Source organism: Cimex lectularius, unplaced genomic scaffold (genome assembly GCF_000648675.2).
Source record: "Cimex lectularius strain Harlan isolate CLEC.00 unplaced genomic scaffold, Clec_2.1 scaffold9, whole genome shotgun sequence".
Classification (NCBI taxonomy): Eukaryota; Metazoa; Arthropoda; class Insecta; order Hemiptera; family Cimicidae; genus Cimex; species Cimex lectularius.
In genome coordinates, this window is record NW_019392733.1 from 1,942,713 (window position 1) to 1,961,649 (window position 18,937).

The window sequence follows — 18,937 nt, forward strand, 5'->3', positions numbered from 1 at the left end:
CGATTGATTTATTGACCTAATTGATCTATTTTTTGACTTTTTGATATAGATGTATTATTCAGTAGTATACTTTGCCCTTTCAGAGCTGTTTTATCTCCGCTCAATACCTATAGCACACCGGTGAGTCCTAGGTCATCACGTTGTGCATCCCAAAACACTTCCACCTGCAGGCAAATGTGGCACGACAGTTTATTAGCAGGTGTGTTGGTGTTTCCTTGTAAAATGTAAATTTCTTTGTAAAATGTACACATGCCTTGTTATACCAATCTTCTTCAGATGCCCATTCAGTCTACCGGTCAGGATTCCAAGTTTTTTCCTGCTTTTGATGCATTCTGTTGTTTCTTTCCATCCAAAATTTGCTAGTAGGTCCTTGGATTGTTTATGTCCAATGAGTGAATTCCACTGTTTTCTCATTTTCATTTTGTACTTTTGGCTAAGGTACTCATTAATAGTGTGAATCCCTGTGCCACAGAAGGGCTCGAGACCTATCAGCGGTAAAGCGGCTCCTTTCCTTGCAAGGGTGTCCGCGTTCTTGTTACCCTCTACTCCCACATGTCCTGGGCCCCAGCTGAGGGTGATCTCAACTTTTTAGCGAAGCAGAATAGTGGTTTCTTTTTCCTCCATGGTTTGGCTAATTTATTGGTAGTTGTGGTGTTGCTTGTTTTTTTCAATTTTTTTCTTGACCTTATTTTGTTGTTGCCTTTTATTAATGTTGTATTAAAACATTACTGAAAGGGTCAGCTGATGATTTTAATTCGAGTTAAAGTGTACTAACATGTATAGAAGTGATAGTAGTATATAAACGCATTGCATTAATGATGCCACTGTACTTTGGTTTTATAAAACATAAATGACATAAGTAATATATAATTAATAAAAATAAAGTAAATTAATAAAAGAAATAGTTAAGTAAGATGTTCTTTATTAACATTAATTTGTTACTATAAGCAGATCTAAAAAGAAATAATTCAATCTTAATATACCAGTGAGCATGAATATTCACATTCCCAGGATGAATAAAGTTACATGCAATACATACAAATTGGGTATTACTGATCAGGGGTCAGAAGCATTTTACAATACGTTTTTCAAATTATTCTCAATAAAAATTCCATGGACTATGCTGGGTTTCGAACCCATAATGGGAGGGGAAAAGGAGGAGAGAGAGAGTGAGAGAGATTTCTTTTCCTGGTTGAGATGTTGAGGAACTTTTATTGTTTTGCACCTGGTGAATTCATCCAGTTGCCATTTCTTACGTCATATGTTTATTCAGTTCTGTTTACCGGGCTTTGTGGCAGTACTTGCCCCTCAAATTCTAAATTCGTTTTACCACAAACTCTTAGGCACTCCCAGACTTTGAGCTTGTAACATCTCACAAGCAGAATGATGACAGTGATGATAAAAGGGAGTAATTTTATTTCTTACCTTTCAGATCAGCCCGACAACATGATATTTAACCGATGCTATAATGACAGCAAACAGAGCTAAAGAATTGAGCCGAAATATATACGGAAGCATGAAAAGTACAGCTGCTATGCATCATGGGGTATGCTTTGTCTCTCAACTAGCAAAATAAAACACCTACAAGAAAACTAGACATTATCATACAATTTACATAAATATTTTATTTCATATAAGCTTTTGCTTTATGAACTTAAACTAAATTAAGCATTATCTAATTGTCATGACTGTTTTCCTTACTGATGTCACTAATTTATTAACTGTTTCATTATTTCTGTATCTCTGATAATTATTTATAATAATATAACTGTGTTTGTAGTAAACTACAACTAGTCGTGACGTGTTGATAATTTGTATGAGAATTCTTATAATTTACAGCTTGCTATTTAACTTTTAAACTTTTATTTCATTCTACAAGTAAATATAACACACCACACACTTATAACATATCTAATTGTACAAACTTTGTCTATTAATTGTTCTATTGTATTTTTTTTTCAGAATAAAGATTTCATAGACAAATTAGCATTTTGAAAGTCACATTGCTTCTACTGAAGAAAATAGTGGGAACAAATGAACCGTGACCTAACATCTAAGCCATTAATCATTTAAGTTTAATGGGTTGCAAAATAGGTATAGATTTTTGCATAAAGAAATATTTTGTTTTAAACATGTGATAAAAATTCAAATTTGTTCTTCAATAAAGAGTTAAAAGTGTACAATTTTTTTAATTACCCAAACGAATTTATAATTTGTAGTTTTCTATCCTGATCAAGATTTCAACAGAAACTGTGTTCGCTACTGCTTACAAAGATCTAATTTTCTAGCAAATCTAATATAGTTTGTTATTGGGTTGTCCAGAAAATACTGCAGGTTTATGGTTATAAAATAAAAACAATTAAATAGTTGATTTTAAACATTTTTATTAATTAAAATATCCACCATCACACTCAATACTCTTCTCCCAACATGATGGCAACTTCTCTATACCCTCCGAACAGAATTTTGAGTCTTTACTATTAAAGACATAATTTCTAACTACCTTTGAGCAATAAATGTTTTATGTTGTAAAACATTATTCAGTTGTCTGAAAAAAATGGTAGTCGGTAGGCGACAGGTCTGAATAATAGGGAGGGTGAGGGCAAATCTCATAATCAAGATCCAATAGTTTTCGTGTTGTCACATGTGAGACATGGGCCCGAGCATTGTCGTGTAACAGAATCGGCCTTTCCCGATTGACCAAAGATGGCTTCAACGTTGACAATTTCTGGTGCATTGCTTCAATTTGAGAGTAATACTATTTCGGTATTGATCGTTTTACTAGGATTCCAGAAGTTGTAGTAAATCAGTAATTTTAGATATTATNTAAATGGAGCATATATCAATAAACTTAGGGTTACTATTGATAGAGAAAAAAAAAACACAAATATAAATTATTCTAAAGAAATTGTGTCCTATAAATAAAAAGTTAAACATAATTTTTTGTTCAATTGCCACTCAAAGAGAATATGGAAATTTGAAACAAAATGTACTAAATACATGTTAAGTGGCATTAAACTTGCTATTTGTTTCATAATAGAATCTATTGTTATTCACAACCCTGGGTCTCATTTCAGCGCTCTGGTCAGGTGGATGTATCAAACTGAATTTATTCGAAAAGTGAAATGTAAATATCGAAATATAATAATTATGTATTCTGACAAAACAAATAAAACAAGGAATGAAGATGGCAGGATTTAGTCAACCAGCCAACAAAAATTCGCAAATTTTAGTAGTGATTATTAATTGAACAACTAAAACCTAATTGTGGTAAATAAAAACTGAAACACAACTCACACAGCTCATTCAGACATTCTCTAAAACGGATTGAATAAAAAAAAAAAAAAAAAAAAAAAAAAAAAAAAAAAAAAAAAAAAAAAAAAAAAAAAAAAAAACATCTAATTTTAGAAAGTTTATTTGGTATTTACATAAATGTACTTAAGAGCAACTAAGCTATTAGTTATTATGTACATTTATGTTAAAATAGAATTCACTTAAATGAATAAGTACTGTACAAAAGTAAAAGAAAAAATTATCCTGGCATATTTTAAAAATGATTTATCACAATTCTGTACTTTCTCGATGTCACACTGTTACACAACTCAGCCAGTTCTGTATTTGAGAATTAAAAGAATTTAAGTTTTACGAATCTGTGATGTTCCTGACTGCCATGTTGGACGTGAAGAAGTGGTTGCCCCCCGTGCTCCTGATGCTTTTCCTCTAGCAGCTATAAAAAATGTTTAGAAATTATACATATATAAAAAACCTGTAAATATTGATATTTTCAAAATTATTACCTTGTGCTCTAAGAATTGCAGACTTCCCACGACCAGCTCCTGTGTTGCCTTTATTACCTTGTTTTTTGAACATAGGAGCATTCTTTAGCATGTCTGGCAAAATGAGAAATCTTATTTTTGAGCCTCGAATGAATATATTTTCAAGCTGTGCAACTCTCCCATCTCTGTACGTGACGGACAGCTGTGTCATCTGACAATTCATATTGTCTTCGGCTTCGATCAATTTCCCCCTGTACACCTCTCCTGTCTTAGTCTCGCATGTGACTATATGGCCTTCAGCTTCATGCAGAACCTTTATTGGTACTCCAATCGACATTTTGAAAGAAAAGTGATCTAAAAAAAAAATTAATAAAATATATTTCGTATGAAAATCTAGTAATACACTATTGGATTGTCTGGAAAATAATGCAGTTTTTCACGTTTTAATTCATTTACCCCTATGATGGAGTATTCTTTTGTATGAATGACAACACTTTTTATTTCTCTTTCAAACAAAAATGTTTGTTTACCTCAGCAGCATTCCGTTACTTGGGAATAATTCAGTCTTTACTAAGATGTCAATGCATGATTTTCGTGTAATTTCATTTTAACAGTTTAAACTCGGTCAGAATGGTGCCAAACGGCTAGAAACATTAATGAAGTCTGGGGCGATGGCAGTGTAAGGGAGAACATGGTTGAGTGGGAGCTTTAGCCTTGAAGGCAAAGAAGAGGTTGTGGAAGGATTTCTTTCCTAGATGATGATGTTCTGTGAGCTTTGGTCAAAGAAAATCACAGCACAACTGTTCGAGAACTTTCAGAGAATCTTTCAGTTAGCAAATTGACCCTTGCTGACTACCTTAAGGCAATGGAAAAGGTGAAAAATCTCAGAAGTTGTCTTCTTCATTCATTAAACGACTTAAAAAAAAATTCTGCATAGAATCGTTACTTGGGATGAAAATTAGATTCTCTACTGACAACAGCAAACGTTGACATTGGCTCGACAAAGGAGAAGCAGCACTCCATTTTCCAAAGCCCCCAACTTATCAAAAAAAAAGGTGATGGAGACTCTTTGGTGGGCATCATTTGGGCTGATTTACAACAGCTCCTTGAATCCTGGTGAAACAATCAATGTCGAAATATATTACTCTCAAACTGAACAATGCACCAGAAAATAGCATTATGGAAGCCATCTTTGGGCATTCGAGAAAGGTCGATTTTGTTCCTCGACAATGCTCAGCTCCATGTCCCACACGGGACAACACGTAATTGATGAATCTTGATTATGAGGTTCGGACTCACCCTCCCTATTCTCCAGTCCTTTCACCTAACTACTACCATTTTTTCAGACACCTGAACAATGTTTTACAACATAAAAAATTTACTGATTAAAAGTAATTAGAAAATGCATAAAAAATTAAAAGTAATTAGAAAACAACAAAAGTTGTTAATAATAAAGACTCAAATTGCTAAGTAATGCTAGCTGAGCCAAGCATCACCAAGGCTCTATATTTTCCTTACTCATTAGTTTGGGTTGATATTACCTCTCCTGTTGCGAACCCTCATAAAAAATAAATACAATAAAGACTCAAAAATCTCTTCAGAGGGTATACAGAAGTTGCCATCATGTTGGGAGAATTGAATTGAGATTAATCGAAGTTATGTTAATTACTAAAAATGTTTTAAATCATTTATTTAATTGTAATAAGCCAGCATTATTTTCCAAACAGCTCAGTACATACAATGTTTAAATAATTAAGATAAAAATTAGAGAGCTTGACGGTTCATGTGCCATTCATACTTACCTGTGTCCGTTCATAATATCAAAATGGGGAAGCACAAGGGAATAGACAAGGAGTTTGCGGGTGCTGGTTGGGAAGAGTTGGCTTGCATGACGGAACTGGCGGAGGATGGAGAAACATTGGCAGGATAGTAGGTAAATATGGAGTTTCCAGTGCTTGATCAAGGATGATTCCTAGGTTTTGGACCGATGGATAAAAGGAGATCGGTTGGTTGTTAATGCAGAGTGGAGGAATAGTAGGGAAAACTTGGAGAAAGGAATTGGATACAAACACTATAGCCAGAGACTTATTGATATTATGAGAGTCCCAGGAGCTGATGGCATTTAGGTCCTCTTGGATTTGTTTGATTGAGATTTGAAAGTAATGAGGTGAAACGGCGAAATAGATTTGTACGTCATCCGCCTAAACTTGTCTGTACCGGAGTGCCAGTGAGTCAGGCGTAACAAGAGTCAGGAATCAGTCAATTGGAGAAAGCGCGGAAATATGGAATGAGTCTGTAGTAGTTGATGTTCTGAGGTCAGTTCTGCAGTAAGATCAACCCGAGTCTGAAGTCTGTTCGTCATCAGAAGACTCCAGCAATCCCCCACCACCAAGAACTACGACCCAGCATATTCCTACCTCGCATGAAAACTGCTGAGCAATAAACCGCTTTACCTCTTTGAAATATCCCCGGATACTTGAGAAGAGTTCTGCGCGAGAATGTATAAACTTGGAACTTGACAAAATTACTTCTCGGTCAATTTTCGGGTAATTTAAATTCATAGACAAGTTTTCAAAGCTCTGAATAACGAAGGTCGAATGTTAAAAGAAATCCAAGTGTCACGCATTAAACGTTAGAGATTGTACATTGTACGATTGTACACTGTATATTCGGCTTGTTTAGAATAATTTTGATTTTCCATTGTTTATTACTTTGAATAAAAATAAATAAAATGAAATGAAAAAAGGAGGAGTGAGCTTGGCCGGGTCGGTCCATACCTCGAGTTTTCAACCCGGGCGTTTAACAATTAATCAAACAGTTTTCACTAGGGGATTTTATTTATAAATTAAACTTTAGAAAATGTATATGATTTATTTATACTCACATAAATCCTCCTGAGAAAATAAAAACGTTTGGAACACGTTTTAAAACCCGGCGTGCGAAGGCTAGAAAAGCGGCAGTAAACAACCCGCTCAAACAGTGAACACTGAACAGCGGAACGTAAGCTCAGAACCAGTTGCTGAACGAACTGACTCATTTAATGAACGATTCATTACAGAACGGCTCATCATTCAGCTCACTTCCAACTTAATAGTTGAAAAATGCCTTAAAACATTTTTTATTATATTTAAACATTAACAATAATAAATATAATATAACTTGGTTTTAAAAACAAAGACGACATTTCTCATTCATGCCCTGAAGTTAATGAATTAAACGCGTTTTTTTTTTTTTCATGTCCTCTTCCCTCCAAAACTAAAACTCTATTTCCTCCTGCTCCTATAGATCACCAAAAATTGTCCTGCAGTTTTTCAAATATTACTCATGAAATTGGTTTAGAAGACATCCTTTCAATTAAATCTAATGTTACAGGTCCCGACCTTATTCTTATTAAACTCATCATTTTTTCCCTTAATAGTTGCTTTACCCAAGAAACCTAAACCCACCCTTGCTAGTGACGATCCTATTAGTAAATAGGATTCTTTCCCTCACTATCTAAACTATTTGAGAAGATTTTAGTTAAAATTTCATTAAATCCAACGCTACTAGATCTGATGAAATTCCTATTAAAATAATTTTTCTCTCCTTCCCATTCATCATTAAATATATAACACATTTTTTTATTTCTTCTTAACCACATCAAATTTTTCCCTCTGTGTGGAAGAAAGCTGTTGTTTTACTCTTTACTAAAGTTTCATCACCATCATTCCCAAGTGATTTTGGACCTACAAGTATTCTACCCTCATTATCTGAAGCTCTAGAAATCATTATGTTTAAACAAATTAATAACTTTCTTGATACTCATTCATTGCTTTCAGGCAGAGTTGGGCATAATCGATTGAAATGTTAATCATAATTAGTTAATCACAAAATTATTAACAATTAAAAAGTTAATTGTTAATCTAGATTGTGATTAACAATTAAAAAGTTAATTGTGAATCTAGATTGTGAATAACAATTAAAAAGTCAATTGTGAATCTAGATTTTGATTAACAATTAAAAATGTATATCTTTAATGTACATCACGATAACCCAGGTTAAGCCTGTGATTGATTAAATTAATCTGTAATCGTTGCTCCAAATTTAATTGAATTTTTAAAGTGACATTCAACCGCTATCAATGATATCAAAACAAATTTAAGCAATTAAGTGAATAGTGTTTTCATGTGTAATTCAATACTGAAAAGTTACAGTCAGAAATCTAAAACAGCAAGTAAAATTAAAGTGGCAAATTATTATACAAAGATTTTATTTTTTCAAATCATAGCTTAATATAAAACAATCTGATAACGACTATAGTGCAGTAATGTGAACAATTATTAATATAGATTAATTAATGATTAAAGATTAATTTAATCGATTTCAAGTTTAATAACGATTAATATGATTAATCAATTATTAATCTACATCCATGATTAACCTGTTTAATTGTTAATCTAATTAATCTAGATTCTTGATTAACCTGTTTAATCTATTAACATGCAAGTTAGATTAAAATCATTAATCATGAATCAGTTTACCATTAATGATTAATTGTTAATCGTTAATCGATTGAAATTTACCCAACTCTGCTTTTGGGATTGTCAACCTATTTATATGTGAAAATTAGTTTGGTTTTTTGTCCTCTAGTTAAAAATTAATATCCTCTGATTTGTCAAGCCGCAAACCAGTTGTCAAACTACCTATTAACAACTCTCATCTGACTTCTGATGTTGCTCAAATGCAATTTTGGAACCCTTATTTTTTCAATTTTTATTAACGACCTCCCTTCTTGTTTAAATTAGTTCAAATTTCACTTATATACTTACACCTAAATCTATACACAATGCCCTCTTCATTTAGTCCTTGATTCCATTCAACTCATTAACAAAGACCTTTCTAGCTTGGTTAATTGAGCTTCAAACAATGGTCTCAAACTTAACCCGCTCAAATTTCAATCGATACTTATTTACAACACAAATCTGCCAACTGAGGATTTTCCTTGCATTACTGTTGGTGACTTTTTAATATCCTTCTCTAACCAGGTAAAAACATCTTGTGTGAATTTTAATTCCAGATTATCTTGGGATGTTTATTTAGGCTTTGTGGATGAATGGGACTTTAAAGTCACTTTGGAAATATCATAAGTTTATCTCTCCGACACTTAAACTTAGATTAGTCAAATCCCTTATGAACCGTTATTAATAATTGCAGTACTATCTACTATTTTTCACTTAATCATATTTCTAATAAAAAAATTGGATTACTTTTTAATAATTGCACAAGATTAGTGTTAAAATTGTGAAAAAGAGAGCACTTCTCAACACATTTATTTGATTACCTTAAACTCTGATCTCTTATTTATTTAAAATTAAAAAATAAGCTCTGCCCATCATACTTATTCATTATATCCGATTTTAATTCTCCCCGTAGTTTAAATATTATAAAATGCTTGCATCATAAGTTCAAATTTATGAATGATTTAGAGTTGCTGGGGCACCTCTGTGGAATCCCCTTCGGGTTTTCAGGCATAAAACTGCTTTTCTTTCTTTCTTTATTTCAAGCAATCCATGATTTGATCAAACGAACATGATTTTACATGATCTTGTTGCTATTATCTTTTTCTTCTCTCTTTTCTACTTTTCCTTTATACCTACTTCTCTCCTTCATTCATTTGTTAATAGCATACAAATTTTGTTTATTAATTATTATTTCTTGCATTATATTTTGTAACCTTTTTGTTATTTTTATTTAATTATTTTCTATTTTTCTACTCGCTGTACAGGGGCCAAGTCCTATTGTGATTTTGTTTTATTGTAACAAATATATTTCTAAACAAATATCCTTATTTATTGACTCCCATGCCCTTATATTCCCTTTTCAATCAGGCTTCCAAAAATTTCATAATTGTGAGAGCCCTTCTAAAATCCCAGATGATATTCACCTAGCCATTGATGATTGCACTATCATTTTTCTACTTGATTTTTCTAATGCATTCAGCTTGATAAATCATAATTTGCTTATTGAGAAACTGGCGCTTGTTTTCGGTTATTCTTCTACCACTGCTAATCTCATCTCCTACAACTCAGGGAGTTTAAGCTTCAAATTATCCCCTTCTCTCTCAATTTCAGCTGACATACCCCAAGGCTCTATCGTTGGACCTTTACTCTTTTCCATGTTTCTAAATTATATTCCATTAGTTTCCAATTTTCATTCCAATTTCTTCTTTATGCTGATGACACTCAGCTTTACTTTTAATGTCCTACAAGCAAAATCACTGAAGTTGTCTCTCTGCTCAACCATGACCTTCATTCTATGGTTCAAGTAACGTCATTCTTTTAAACTCTAATAAATCCCAGTCCTCATTAATGTCCGCAAATCCATTAATACAGATTGCATATCCCATATTCATTTTTTTTTCTAAAGTTAAAAATCTCGACTTTATTTTTAACTCCAAGCTTATATGGCATGACCATGTGAACTCTATTATTAAAAAAGTCTACTCATGCTCCATTCTCTTCCACACCTTAGCTTTTTCACTACCCAGAAAACTAGAGTTCTCCTTATTAAACCCCTAATAATTCCTTTATTCTCTATATAGAGCTAAATTCAGAAGAGAGGAGGTTGTCTTAAGATGGTTGAGAATTGGGCATTGTAAGACCACCAAGGATCACCTAATGGATCACGACCCCTACCAATATGCGGGGTGTGCAATGGTATAAACATATTTTGTTGTCATGTCGTACTTATAGTGAACAAGAACAGACTATTCCCTCTTGGATACACTATATGAAATATTGAGAATATTACAAAACTATTCTGATTTCTGAGCTGCCAATCTAATCAATAAAATATGAGGCACGGTAGTATTGCCACCTTGAGTATCAATTAGAAGTTAGTAATCAACAGAAGAGTTAAGACTCTTCTAGGTGAGTGAGGGGCCAGGGACGGTTGGTGGTGTGCCTGGCCGACTTGGAGGACAGGCAATCGTTTTTTTTTTTGTTTTTTTTTTTTTAATTTTACGAAACCCCAGGCAAAAAGGTTTGGAAGGCCATGCACACATCTACACTCCTTCAAACTCCGTGGAAGTAAATATGAATAAGTGATCTAAAGATTGCCTCTCAGGCCGCCTGGTTCACCTGCTGCTGGTTTGTATCCACGCCATCCTGAATAGTGCTCCCTTTACAAAGTTTTGAGGCACATATAACCCTTGAGGTTTTAGTCATGAGTTTTTGCCTTTGAAGCAAAATATTGTTGTATTTTTTGAATATATTTTGGAAGGATTTATTTATATTATGGTAAAATGTTTGTGTTCTGCACAAAATATACAATTTTCAATTAAATAAATTTGAACACTTTATTTTTTTTTTATAAATTGTAACATACCGATGATTTTAGGCTTCTCAATATGTACTATCCTAAAATGCAACACTTTTGTTTGTACAATATTTTTTTACTTATTGTTCAATAAAATATATTATTACAATGATATGCATCCCATATACTTACATAATTTACAAGTAAATATAATCTTGTTTAAATTGTAGAAATTATTCAATTTATGTACAAACAAAATGGTAAAGCAGTTATATTTTTAGAGTGCCTAGTTATACGTATAACAGCAAAGATGTAATTGGCACTTTATTCTCAACAATTCAACAACTTTAAATCAAAATATCAAAATTCAATATATATATATTAGCACATTGGTCAGTTATAACAATTATTGCATGAATCACTTAAATTTCCAACATAATGGATCCAGAATGATTTTACCTGGAAGAGCTTCTTTTCAATATATTGGGAATGTAATAACACATAAATTTCTAATGTAATGGAACATAAATAGTTTGACGTATATTAACAACAAATTTATTCAATTACTTTTTCATTTTTATGTTCACTCATAAATGATGGTAAAAGATAAATATTCTTATATAACAAGACTTGGTTTTACATCAAAAATTTATGGAATTTTTGATTTAGTAATTGGATGTATACATCTTTAACAGTAATAAATAATTGTATTAAAAATTAAAACAACATCACATAAAAGTCACACAGCCATTAAAAACATAAATTTGAAATTATTAATCTTTTTTAATTTAAAAACTCAACTTTTGATAAATTTTAAATTCACTAGTTTTCGTGGTCCGCTTGACCAATTAATATCTTTCAATAATTTTGATAAATTATTATAAATTTAATAACAAAGGAAGATTTACAATTTCTTTTTTTTTCTTAATTTGTTTTTACTTTCTTTTACTTTCAAGGCTTTCGGCTAAAATGTTGAACTCAATCAAAACAATAAAATCGCCAAGATCAGCATTGAGGTTTTATTTATTACTTTGCCTATACAGTTCTACCTTTCACGGGGCTTCAAGGCTGCTAGGAGCTAGAATCATACTCACATATACGCTTGTCTTAGTATATGGTTTTATACTTATACATATAGACTTATGGTTTTTCAATCAAGTTCAACATTTTAAATGGAACATAGTTTAAAACAAAAAATATAAGAGTATATAATTAATAAATTTTTAAAGGGTTTGTTTATCCGATTTCTACATTGCAAGGAAGCCTACAATTAGTTTTGTGCAATAATTACAATTTAGTCTGCTCATTTACTCATAACTTTTTCAAAAAATACAATAATAAATAAACAAGGAAGCATAGGTAAAATTATATTAAGTCTTAATCAAATAATATCACAGTTCTAAAATTATAATCTTGACTTGCAATGAATGATATCCCATAATTTTTTTTTTTAATTTACTTACTCCTGTTTCTTTTTTTTAGTGTCAATAAAAATAATAATCAATCATTTAACATTGTTCAATACAATAAATATAACAATAATAGCCCATCCTCACTATATTGGTAATAACATAACCTAAATGTATAATTAATCTGTAAATAAATAAATAATAAATAACTCTTGTTTTTAAGGTAAATATTGAATGAAATGATGACCTAACGAAAATAAAGCAATTTAATGCTGAAATTTTTGTGATAGTACCATTGTGATCACTCTTATGGCATCAAGGCAGTTTAATTTTTGGTTGTTAAATTATCATTTTCAAATGTGAGGAATTGAGTGAAGATGGTTTCTTTCTAAGCACAGAAAACTTACTGTTCTATTTTTTTTCATAGTTTATATATTAAACAAAAAAAATGGATGGATTTAAATGCAGTCTCAAATTTATACATTTTTTAATGAGATTTAAATAAATTTGACTTGTTTCATTTCACGAAAATTTTGCTACATTTATGGATTATACACATTTATACATTCTAAGACCATTGAGACGGTTTTTTAAATACTCGTTGAATGATTGTGTTTGATGACATTCTTTTTTTGTTCCCCACTTTTTATTGTAAATGTAACAAAATAACGTTTACTCTTGTCAAGTTTTTCTGTCGGTAACGTGATGATTTGTTTGTCGGGACCATGACTCAATTCCAATGTCAACGGCCTCGATGGATCAACATAGCGAAGAGTTTTAGCGACTTCCCCATGATTTTCGTCATTAACCAACTTCGGAAGGAATCCTGTGTATGGTGCTGGTTTTTGCATTGTATGGTGATTGGATTTTGTTACTGGAATATATTAGAAAAATTCAAATTAAACACTGACATGAATCTGTATGTTTGTTGTTTACAGATTACCAAAATTACTATTCACTATGTTTTATTCGACTTGTTATTGACATTGTACATGGCTACTATGGACGATTACTGATTACTAATTTATGTAAGATGACACATATGTACAGAGCTAAGCCTACCATTTTTCACAGTCTGCTGGCGTTTTCCAGCTTTTGTATATACAATAATGTGCCAGCTGGCATCGAGAACCACCCACCCCAGTTGTTGGCAGTCAGGAGTAAGACCTGGGTCCTATCTGTTCAACCACTGAGGTTGGGCTCCAGGGGCTATGAACAGGTATGTCATTTAGCCCCCAACACAATCAATCTCAATCCAAATCCAATTACTCTTAAATACAATCATTCCTATTTACACAAGACTCACTCAATTAGGTTGGTGGAGTACTCAATATTCTGCCATCAGCCCACTCACAATCTACATTCAAATAATTAACACATTCAGTCTCAACATACACAAAGAAATACTAAAACAGCCCTGTTTCTTATAAAAATCGGAACAAAGGACCTGGGGATATTGCTGCTGTGTCCAACCACAATTCTCATATTGAGTGGCATTCTTATATACTCTCTGTATAGAGCCAAGGAAGCAGGCGTTAGCCCAAAAGTGTCCATGTATCAACCTATGGCCTATCCTTAACTGGGTGAGGATGACCTTCTTCGAGTCAGGTCCTCCAAGGGCCACCCATTGACAGTGCTCTTGATACGTGAGAGGTTCTCTGCTGACCTGGCCTACTGACACTTTTTCTTCATCATGCTTTTCAGTGCATTTTTGTCGTCAGAGAGCCGCTTCACAGTGGTCAGGCTTGGTCTTAGCCACCTCATCCATCTTTTCATTATTCTCCGAATCTATGTGTTTAGGGAGGCCCAAACAACAACCACCATTTGGCTGAACTGGTCTAGTTTGATATCTCTTTAACAAGAAGGAAAGATCTGTCACAGGCAGTAGTAACTGCGATGAGAGAATTGGTGCAAACAAGGTAAGCAGAGCCACCAAGTAATTTATGTTACATTTTTACACTAAATACTAATTATTTAACGTGTTTTCTCTTTGAATTAAAAATTTACAAAGAATACAGTGTAAAAAGAATGAACCATTAAGAAGATTGAAGATTCATCAAAGATCTTTGATTCCTTACAATTTCTCTAGATAATTTACAAGAAATTTACCAAAATATTTAATATCTTTAGATCAAAATATAGTTTTCCTAAATGGTTTAAGTTGTGTCATTAATTAAAAATATATTTTGAAGGATTGTAAACTTACTATAAGCTGCACATGGTATACCCGTGTAGGCGTGCGTAGCATGGTGGCACCTGTGTGTCCTATACGTACACAATGCTGGATTATTTGGAACCGACGCTAAGATTTCTTGTCCAGCTCTTGTCTTTTTGAGAGCAGCTGTCAATCTTTCCAAGTCATCAGTCGATTTCAACCTCGGTATAATCCTTTTTTCTGACGACTGAAGAAGCCTCAGTTGTTCTGAAATATATTACTGACCAATTACACAATTCTATAAAGAAGAAAAAACTTAATTTTCCTACCATATAGATATTTCTCAAATGATCTAAATGTATAAACACCATCATATTGTTGCAAACCGAGCATAAGCCCTGCACGTCGATAATCGTCTACAAGCCTTTTAACAAGAACAGCTTCTGAAGCTCTACCTGCTCTTATCTGAAGACGCTTCAATTCAAGAAGTTGATGAAATATCCTTCTTTCTAAATGGTACCTATATTAAAATAAATATATAAATATATTGGCCGATATTTGATTATTGTAATAAATTTGTGTAGATTCAAAAGTTAATTTGCTTTCAGCATGTATGTGTAGTGTAGCTTATCTGTGTGTCTTATGTAAATTAAACACTGGCTGAGAATAATAGTTTTTGAATTTTTTTGTATTTATAAAATACCTACTTTCTTACACTATACTGAACAGCCTGAGTGACTGAAACGGTAGAAAAAGTTGTTTCTTGCTCAGATTCATGCCCTTTTCTACAAACTCTTGGAATTCTACTTCTATCTTTTGATTTAGATCCTATAAAATGAAATAAAATCGTTTCAGATTATCACCTAAATTTAAATAAATTTTATTCAAGAGTTTACTTTTTGCAGAACCTCTGTCCCTTCTTGGGGAAGGTTCAATCCCTGAGTCCAGTAAATGTGGCGATTCGCCGCCTGTCAGTGTCTTTGTTGACTGAGATAAATCATCTTCATTATCATCTAATCCAGTTGGTAAATTTAAGACTTCAAAGCTTTCCCTTGATCTACCTTTTCTCCAATTCCTATCTTCTCTTCGTTTTTTCATCTTCCTTCTTTTTTCGTCCTTATTGTCATTTTGTGCATTTATATCGTCATCAAGTACTTTTATCAAACCTTTGTCGCTGTTAATTAATGTCCTTGCTATATCATCATCATCATTTAACACTTTGAAAGGTTCATTCTCAAAATTATCATTTGGCATGGTAGAATCTATGGGGATAACTTTTTTTTCCATTTCATTTTTCATTAGATTCTTTAAATCTTCGTTTTCTGGTTCGTCGAATGACATTTTCTGTTGAAGTTCATTATGTAAGGATGGATCAGCAGTTTCTTCATTAATAATGACATCGTTTGCTTTGTCAATTTCATGGGCAAGTTCTTTGCCGTTTTCCTTTATTTCGCTTTCTTTTGAATCTATTACCTGATGACTTGAAATCTCAACATCTAGATTATCATCCTCATTTGCACTATCATCCATCGATTTACCATCACCATCCTCTTTTTCTTGTAAAACTGTTTCCTTGATTACATCACTTTCCTCAATCACGCCATCATTATTACAACTAACTTCTGTATCAATCTGTTCATTGGTTTTTGTCAAATCTTGATTTGGATTTTCTGATTCAATAAAATTTTCTGAAATGTTTGGCACTATTTCTAAAGCATCATTTATTTTTTCACCAACTTCTAATGTTTCAGTTGCTAAATTATGTACATTTGAACCACCAGTATCAGATTTTCTATCATCATCTATGTTGCTTTCGTTTTCTTTTTTTCCCTCATTTTGCTCACTTCGTATTTCATCTTCTACAGCATCATCTTTCTCAGGTACATCAGACTGTTGGACGGAATAGATTTCTTCTGTTCTTTCTCTTAGAGCTGTGTTTTCTTCCAACTCGGGCTGGATTGAATTGTCCTCTCTGGATGTTTCAACTTTTCCATTTTCTTTATCAATTAAAGGGATTGAATCATTCACAATACTTTCTTCTTCATTATTTTTAAAAGGCTCGGCTTCACTATGAACTATGGCAGTAATGATTTGAACATTAGGATTTAACTTTTCAGGAGTGACAATTTGTTCACTGCTTGTCATCTCAGGATTAATGGTAGTTTCTTCATTTCCAGTAATCCCAACATAATCTGATGAAACGTTCTTCACAATTTGGTAGTCCTCATCAATCGATGCTATCATAACTCCATTACCTGATTCTTTAAGTTCTGTTTGAATTGATACAGATTCAGTCCCTTGTAGTCCTGATTCGTTTGTTACAGCTAGAGCTTCAGTTTGAACAATTTGATCCAAGTTGACTTTCCCTTCACTGACATGCTGCCTTGATGATTTTGGCCTTTCGTTAAGACTGTCGGTGTTTTCTTCACTGCTGAGAGACTGTTTTTTTTGGGCTGATACATCACCTCTGATGTTGTGATCTTTTTCGGATAACTTTTTAGTTTTTCTTTTTCTCCTTCTCCTTCTCACTCTTTCTTCAATACTACTGTCGCTACCTTCATGATGTCTTATACGCCTTATCATCACATCATCCTCCACGTACACCTATGGGCAGCAATAAATCATCTAATTTAAAAATGAGTAATTGTGACTGATTTTTTTATATTTTTATTAAGGGTTTATTATTTTACCATTTCACTCTTTTACAAATCATTTATTTGAATTAAGAGCGCCTACCCTACACCATATTTAATTTAGCGTTTTATGAAATGAAAATCTAACCTGTAATATCCTAGGGCGACTAGACATTGTTATTTCTTTGTGAGTAGTAATAGTAGTAGCGTTAGTATCGTTAGTGACATTTTTAGACTCCTTCACTTCTGTTGTTTCATTGACTTTAACATCATCAGATTCATTTTTTGCTTCACTATGCGTAGACAATATCCTAAAATTAATATTAAGTAGCAAACTATCTTTTTCAAAATTTTTTGATCTATTTCTTGTTTAATGTTTTTTATTTATTTATTTTTTACTTTATCAATACAGCATAGCATAATGCTAAATGTCTTTAAGCTTGACATTAAAAGGGAAAAAGTAATCTTTTATCTAAATGTACCTGCTGTTTAATCCTCTCAAACCAGCAGATTCACTGTTTAACCTACTCGCCGGAACACCGCCGTGTAATTGCAGATATTTTGCACAACCCCTGTGTCCTTTGTGCAAAGCTGTGTCTAATGGTGTGGCCAGTGCTCCTTTACTTGTGCGCATTACAGGGTTCACTAGAGACCCAGAATCAAGCAGAGCCTAAGACAAAAAAAAACTTGTATGTTTAATTTTTACGTTGTTATCAAACATTACATACTTTACACATTTCAATGTTGTTATGAATGGATGCTACATGAAGTGGACACCGCCCATCATTATTAGGGGCATTCACCGCATCAGGGCGGTCGTTGAGAAGCCACTGAACGAGGGCGATTCTACCAGAAGCCACAGCGTCATGCAACGGGTAGTCACCTCTCACCGTCCTCTGCCAAAGATTCCCTCCCCAATTTCCTACAACTTTCAAAGTTTCTATCTGGCCTTTTGCTGCCCCACAATGAACCGTCCTGTAAATAAATACCTTTAATAATTTTAATTAATTATACTTTTAATTTTCATTTATTAAGGTTTTAAGTTGAGATAAAAAAGTCAGTGTCACGAGCAGAATTCGAACCCACGACTTCGGCTTGATACGCCGCTACTCTACCACTTGAGCTATTGTGACTTTGATCCCCTCAGGCACTAACTTCCCATCTCAACCCCACCTTTTGAATTTTTCTTCCTTTTTGCCATTTTTCAAATGTCGTGTAATTGGATTGGATTCTCGGCGACAAATGAAATGGCCACGGAGAGCTTTAGTGAAGAATACTTCAATTTAATTCATTAAATCCACTATTTTTTGTGGTCCGCTTGACCAATTAATAACATTCAATTAATTAAGATTTTAAGTTGAGATAAAAAAGTCAGTGTCACGAGCGGGATTTGAACCCACGACCTTCGGCTTGATACGCCGCTACTCTACCACTTGAGCTATCGTGACTTCGATACCCTCGGGCACTAACTTCCCATCTCAACCCCACTTTTTTTTGAAAAATGGCAAAAAGGAGGGAAAATTCAAAAGGCGCGTAGAGTAGCGGCGTAACATGCCGAAGGTCGTGGGTTCAAATCCCGCTCGTGACACTGACTTTTTTATCTCAACTTAAAATCTTAATTAATTGAATGTTATTAATTGGTCAAGCGGACCACGAAAAATAGTGAAT

At 33.1% G+C, this 18,937-nt stretch overlaps 3 protein-coding genes across 5 annotated transcripts in view; 1 reads left to right on the top strand and 2 right to left on the bottom strand.

Moving 5' to 3' along the window:
- Window positions 1-1,546, top strand: part of LOC106665350 (neurofibromin) — a 57,661-nt gene extending 56,115 nt beyond the window's left edge. For both annotated transcript variants that reach the window (XR_001340296.2, XR_002910310.1), the window contains one exon: window positions 1,433-1,546. The gene's annotated coding sequence lies outside the window, so the exon portion shown is untranslated. The remainder of the gene's footprint in view (window positions 1-1,432) is intronic.
- Window positions 1,547-3,399: 1,853 nt separating this feature from the next.
- Window positions 3,400-6,768, bottom strand: LOC106665430 (small nuclear ribonucleoprotein Sm D3-like). The gene is made up of 3 exons (XM_014391846.2): window positions 6,661-6,768; window positions 3,798-4,130; window positions 3,400-3,727 (listed from the first exon to the last, which is right to left on the bottom strand). Exons 2-3 carry the CDS (start codon window positions 4,111-4,113, stop codon window positions 3,636-3,638), a joined length of 408 nt encoding a protein of 135 aa, XP_014247332.1. The 5' UTR covers window positions 4,114-4,130; window positions 6,661-6,768; the 3' UTR covers window positions 3,400-3,635.
- A 5,653-nt stretch (window positions 6,769-12,421) lies between these two features.
- LOC106665426 (ankycorbin) overlaps window positions 12,422-18,937 on the bottom strand; it is a 36,213-nt gene continuing 29,697 nt past the window's right edge. For both annotated transcript variants that reach the window (XM_014391842.2, XM_014391841.2), the window contains exons 7-14: window positions 17,998-18,244; window positions 17,752-17,939; window positions 17,418-17,580; window positions 15,533-17,240; window positions 15,344-15,464; window positions 14,966-15,156; window positions 14,688-14,903; window positions 12,422-13,355 (exon numbers count right to left, since the gene is read on the bottom strand). In XM_014391842.2, coding sequence (XP_014247328.1) covers window positions 13,072-13,355; window positions 14,688-14,903; window positions 14,966-15,156; window positions 15,344-15,464; window positions 15,533-17,240; window positions 17,418-17,580; window positions 17,752-17,939; window positions 17,998-18,244 — 3,118 coding nt within the window. In that variant the 3' untranslated portion in view covers window positions 12,422-13,071. The remainder of the gene's footprint in view (window positions 13,356-14,687; window positions 14,904-14,965; window positions 15,157-15,343; window positions 15,465-15,532; window positions 17,241-17,417; window positions 17,581-17,751; window positions 17,940-17,997; window positions 18,245-18,937) is intronic.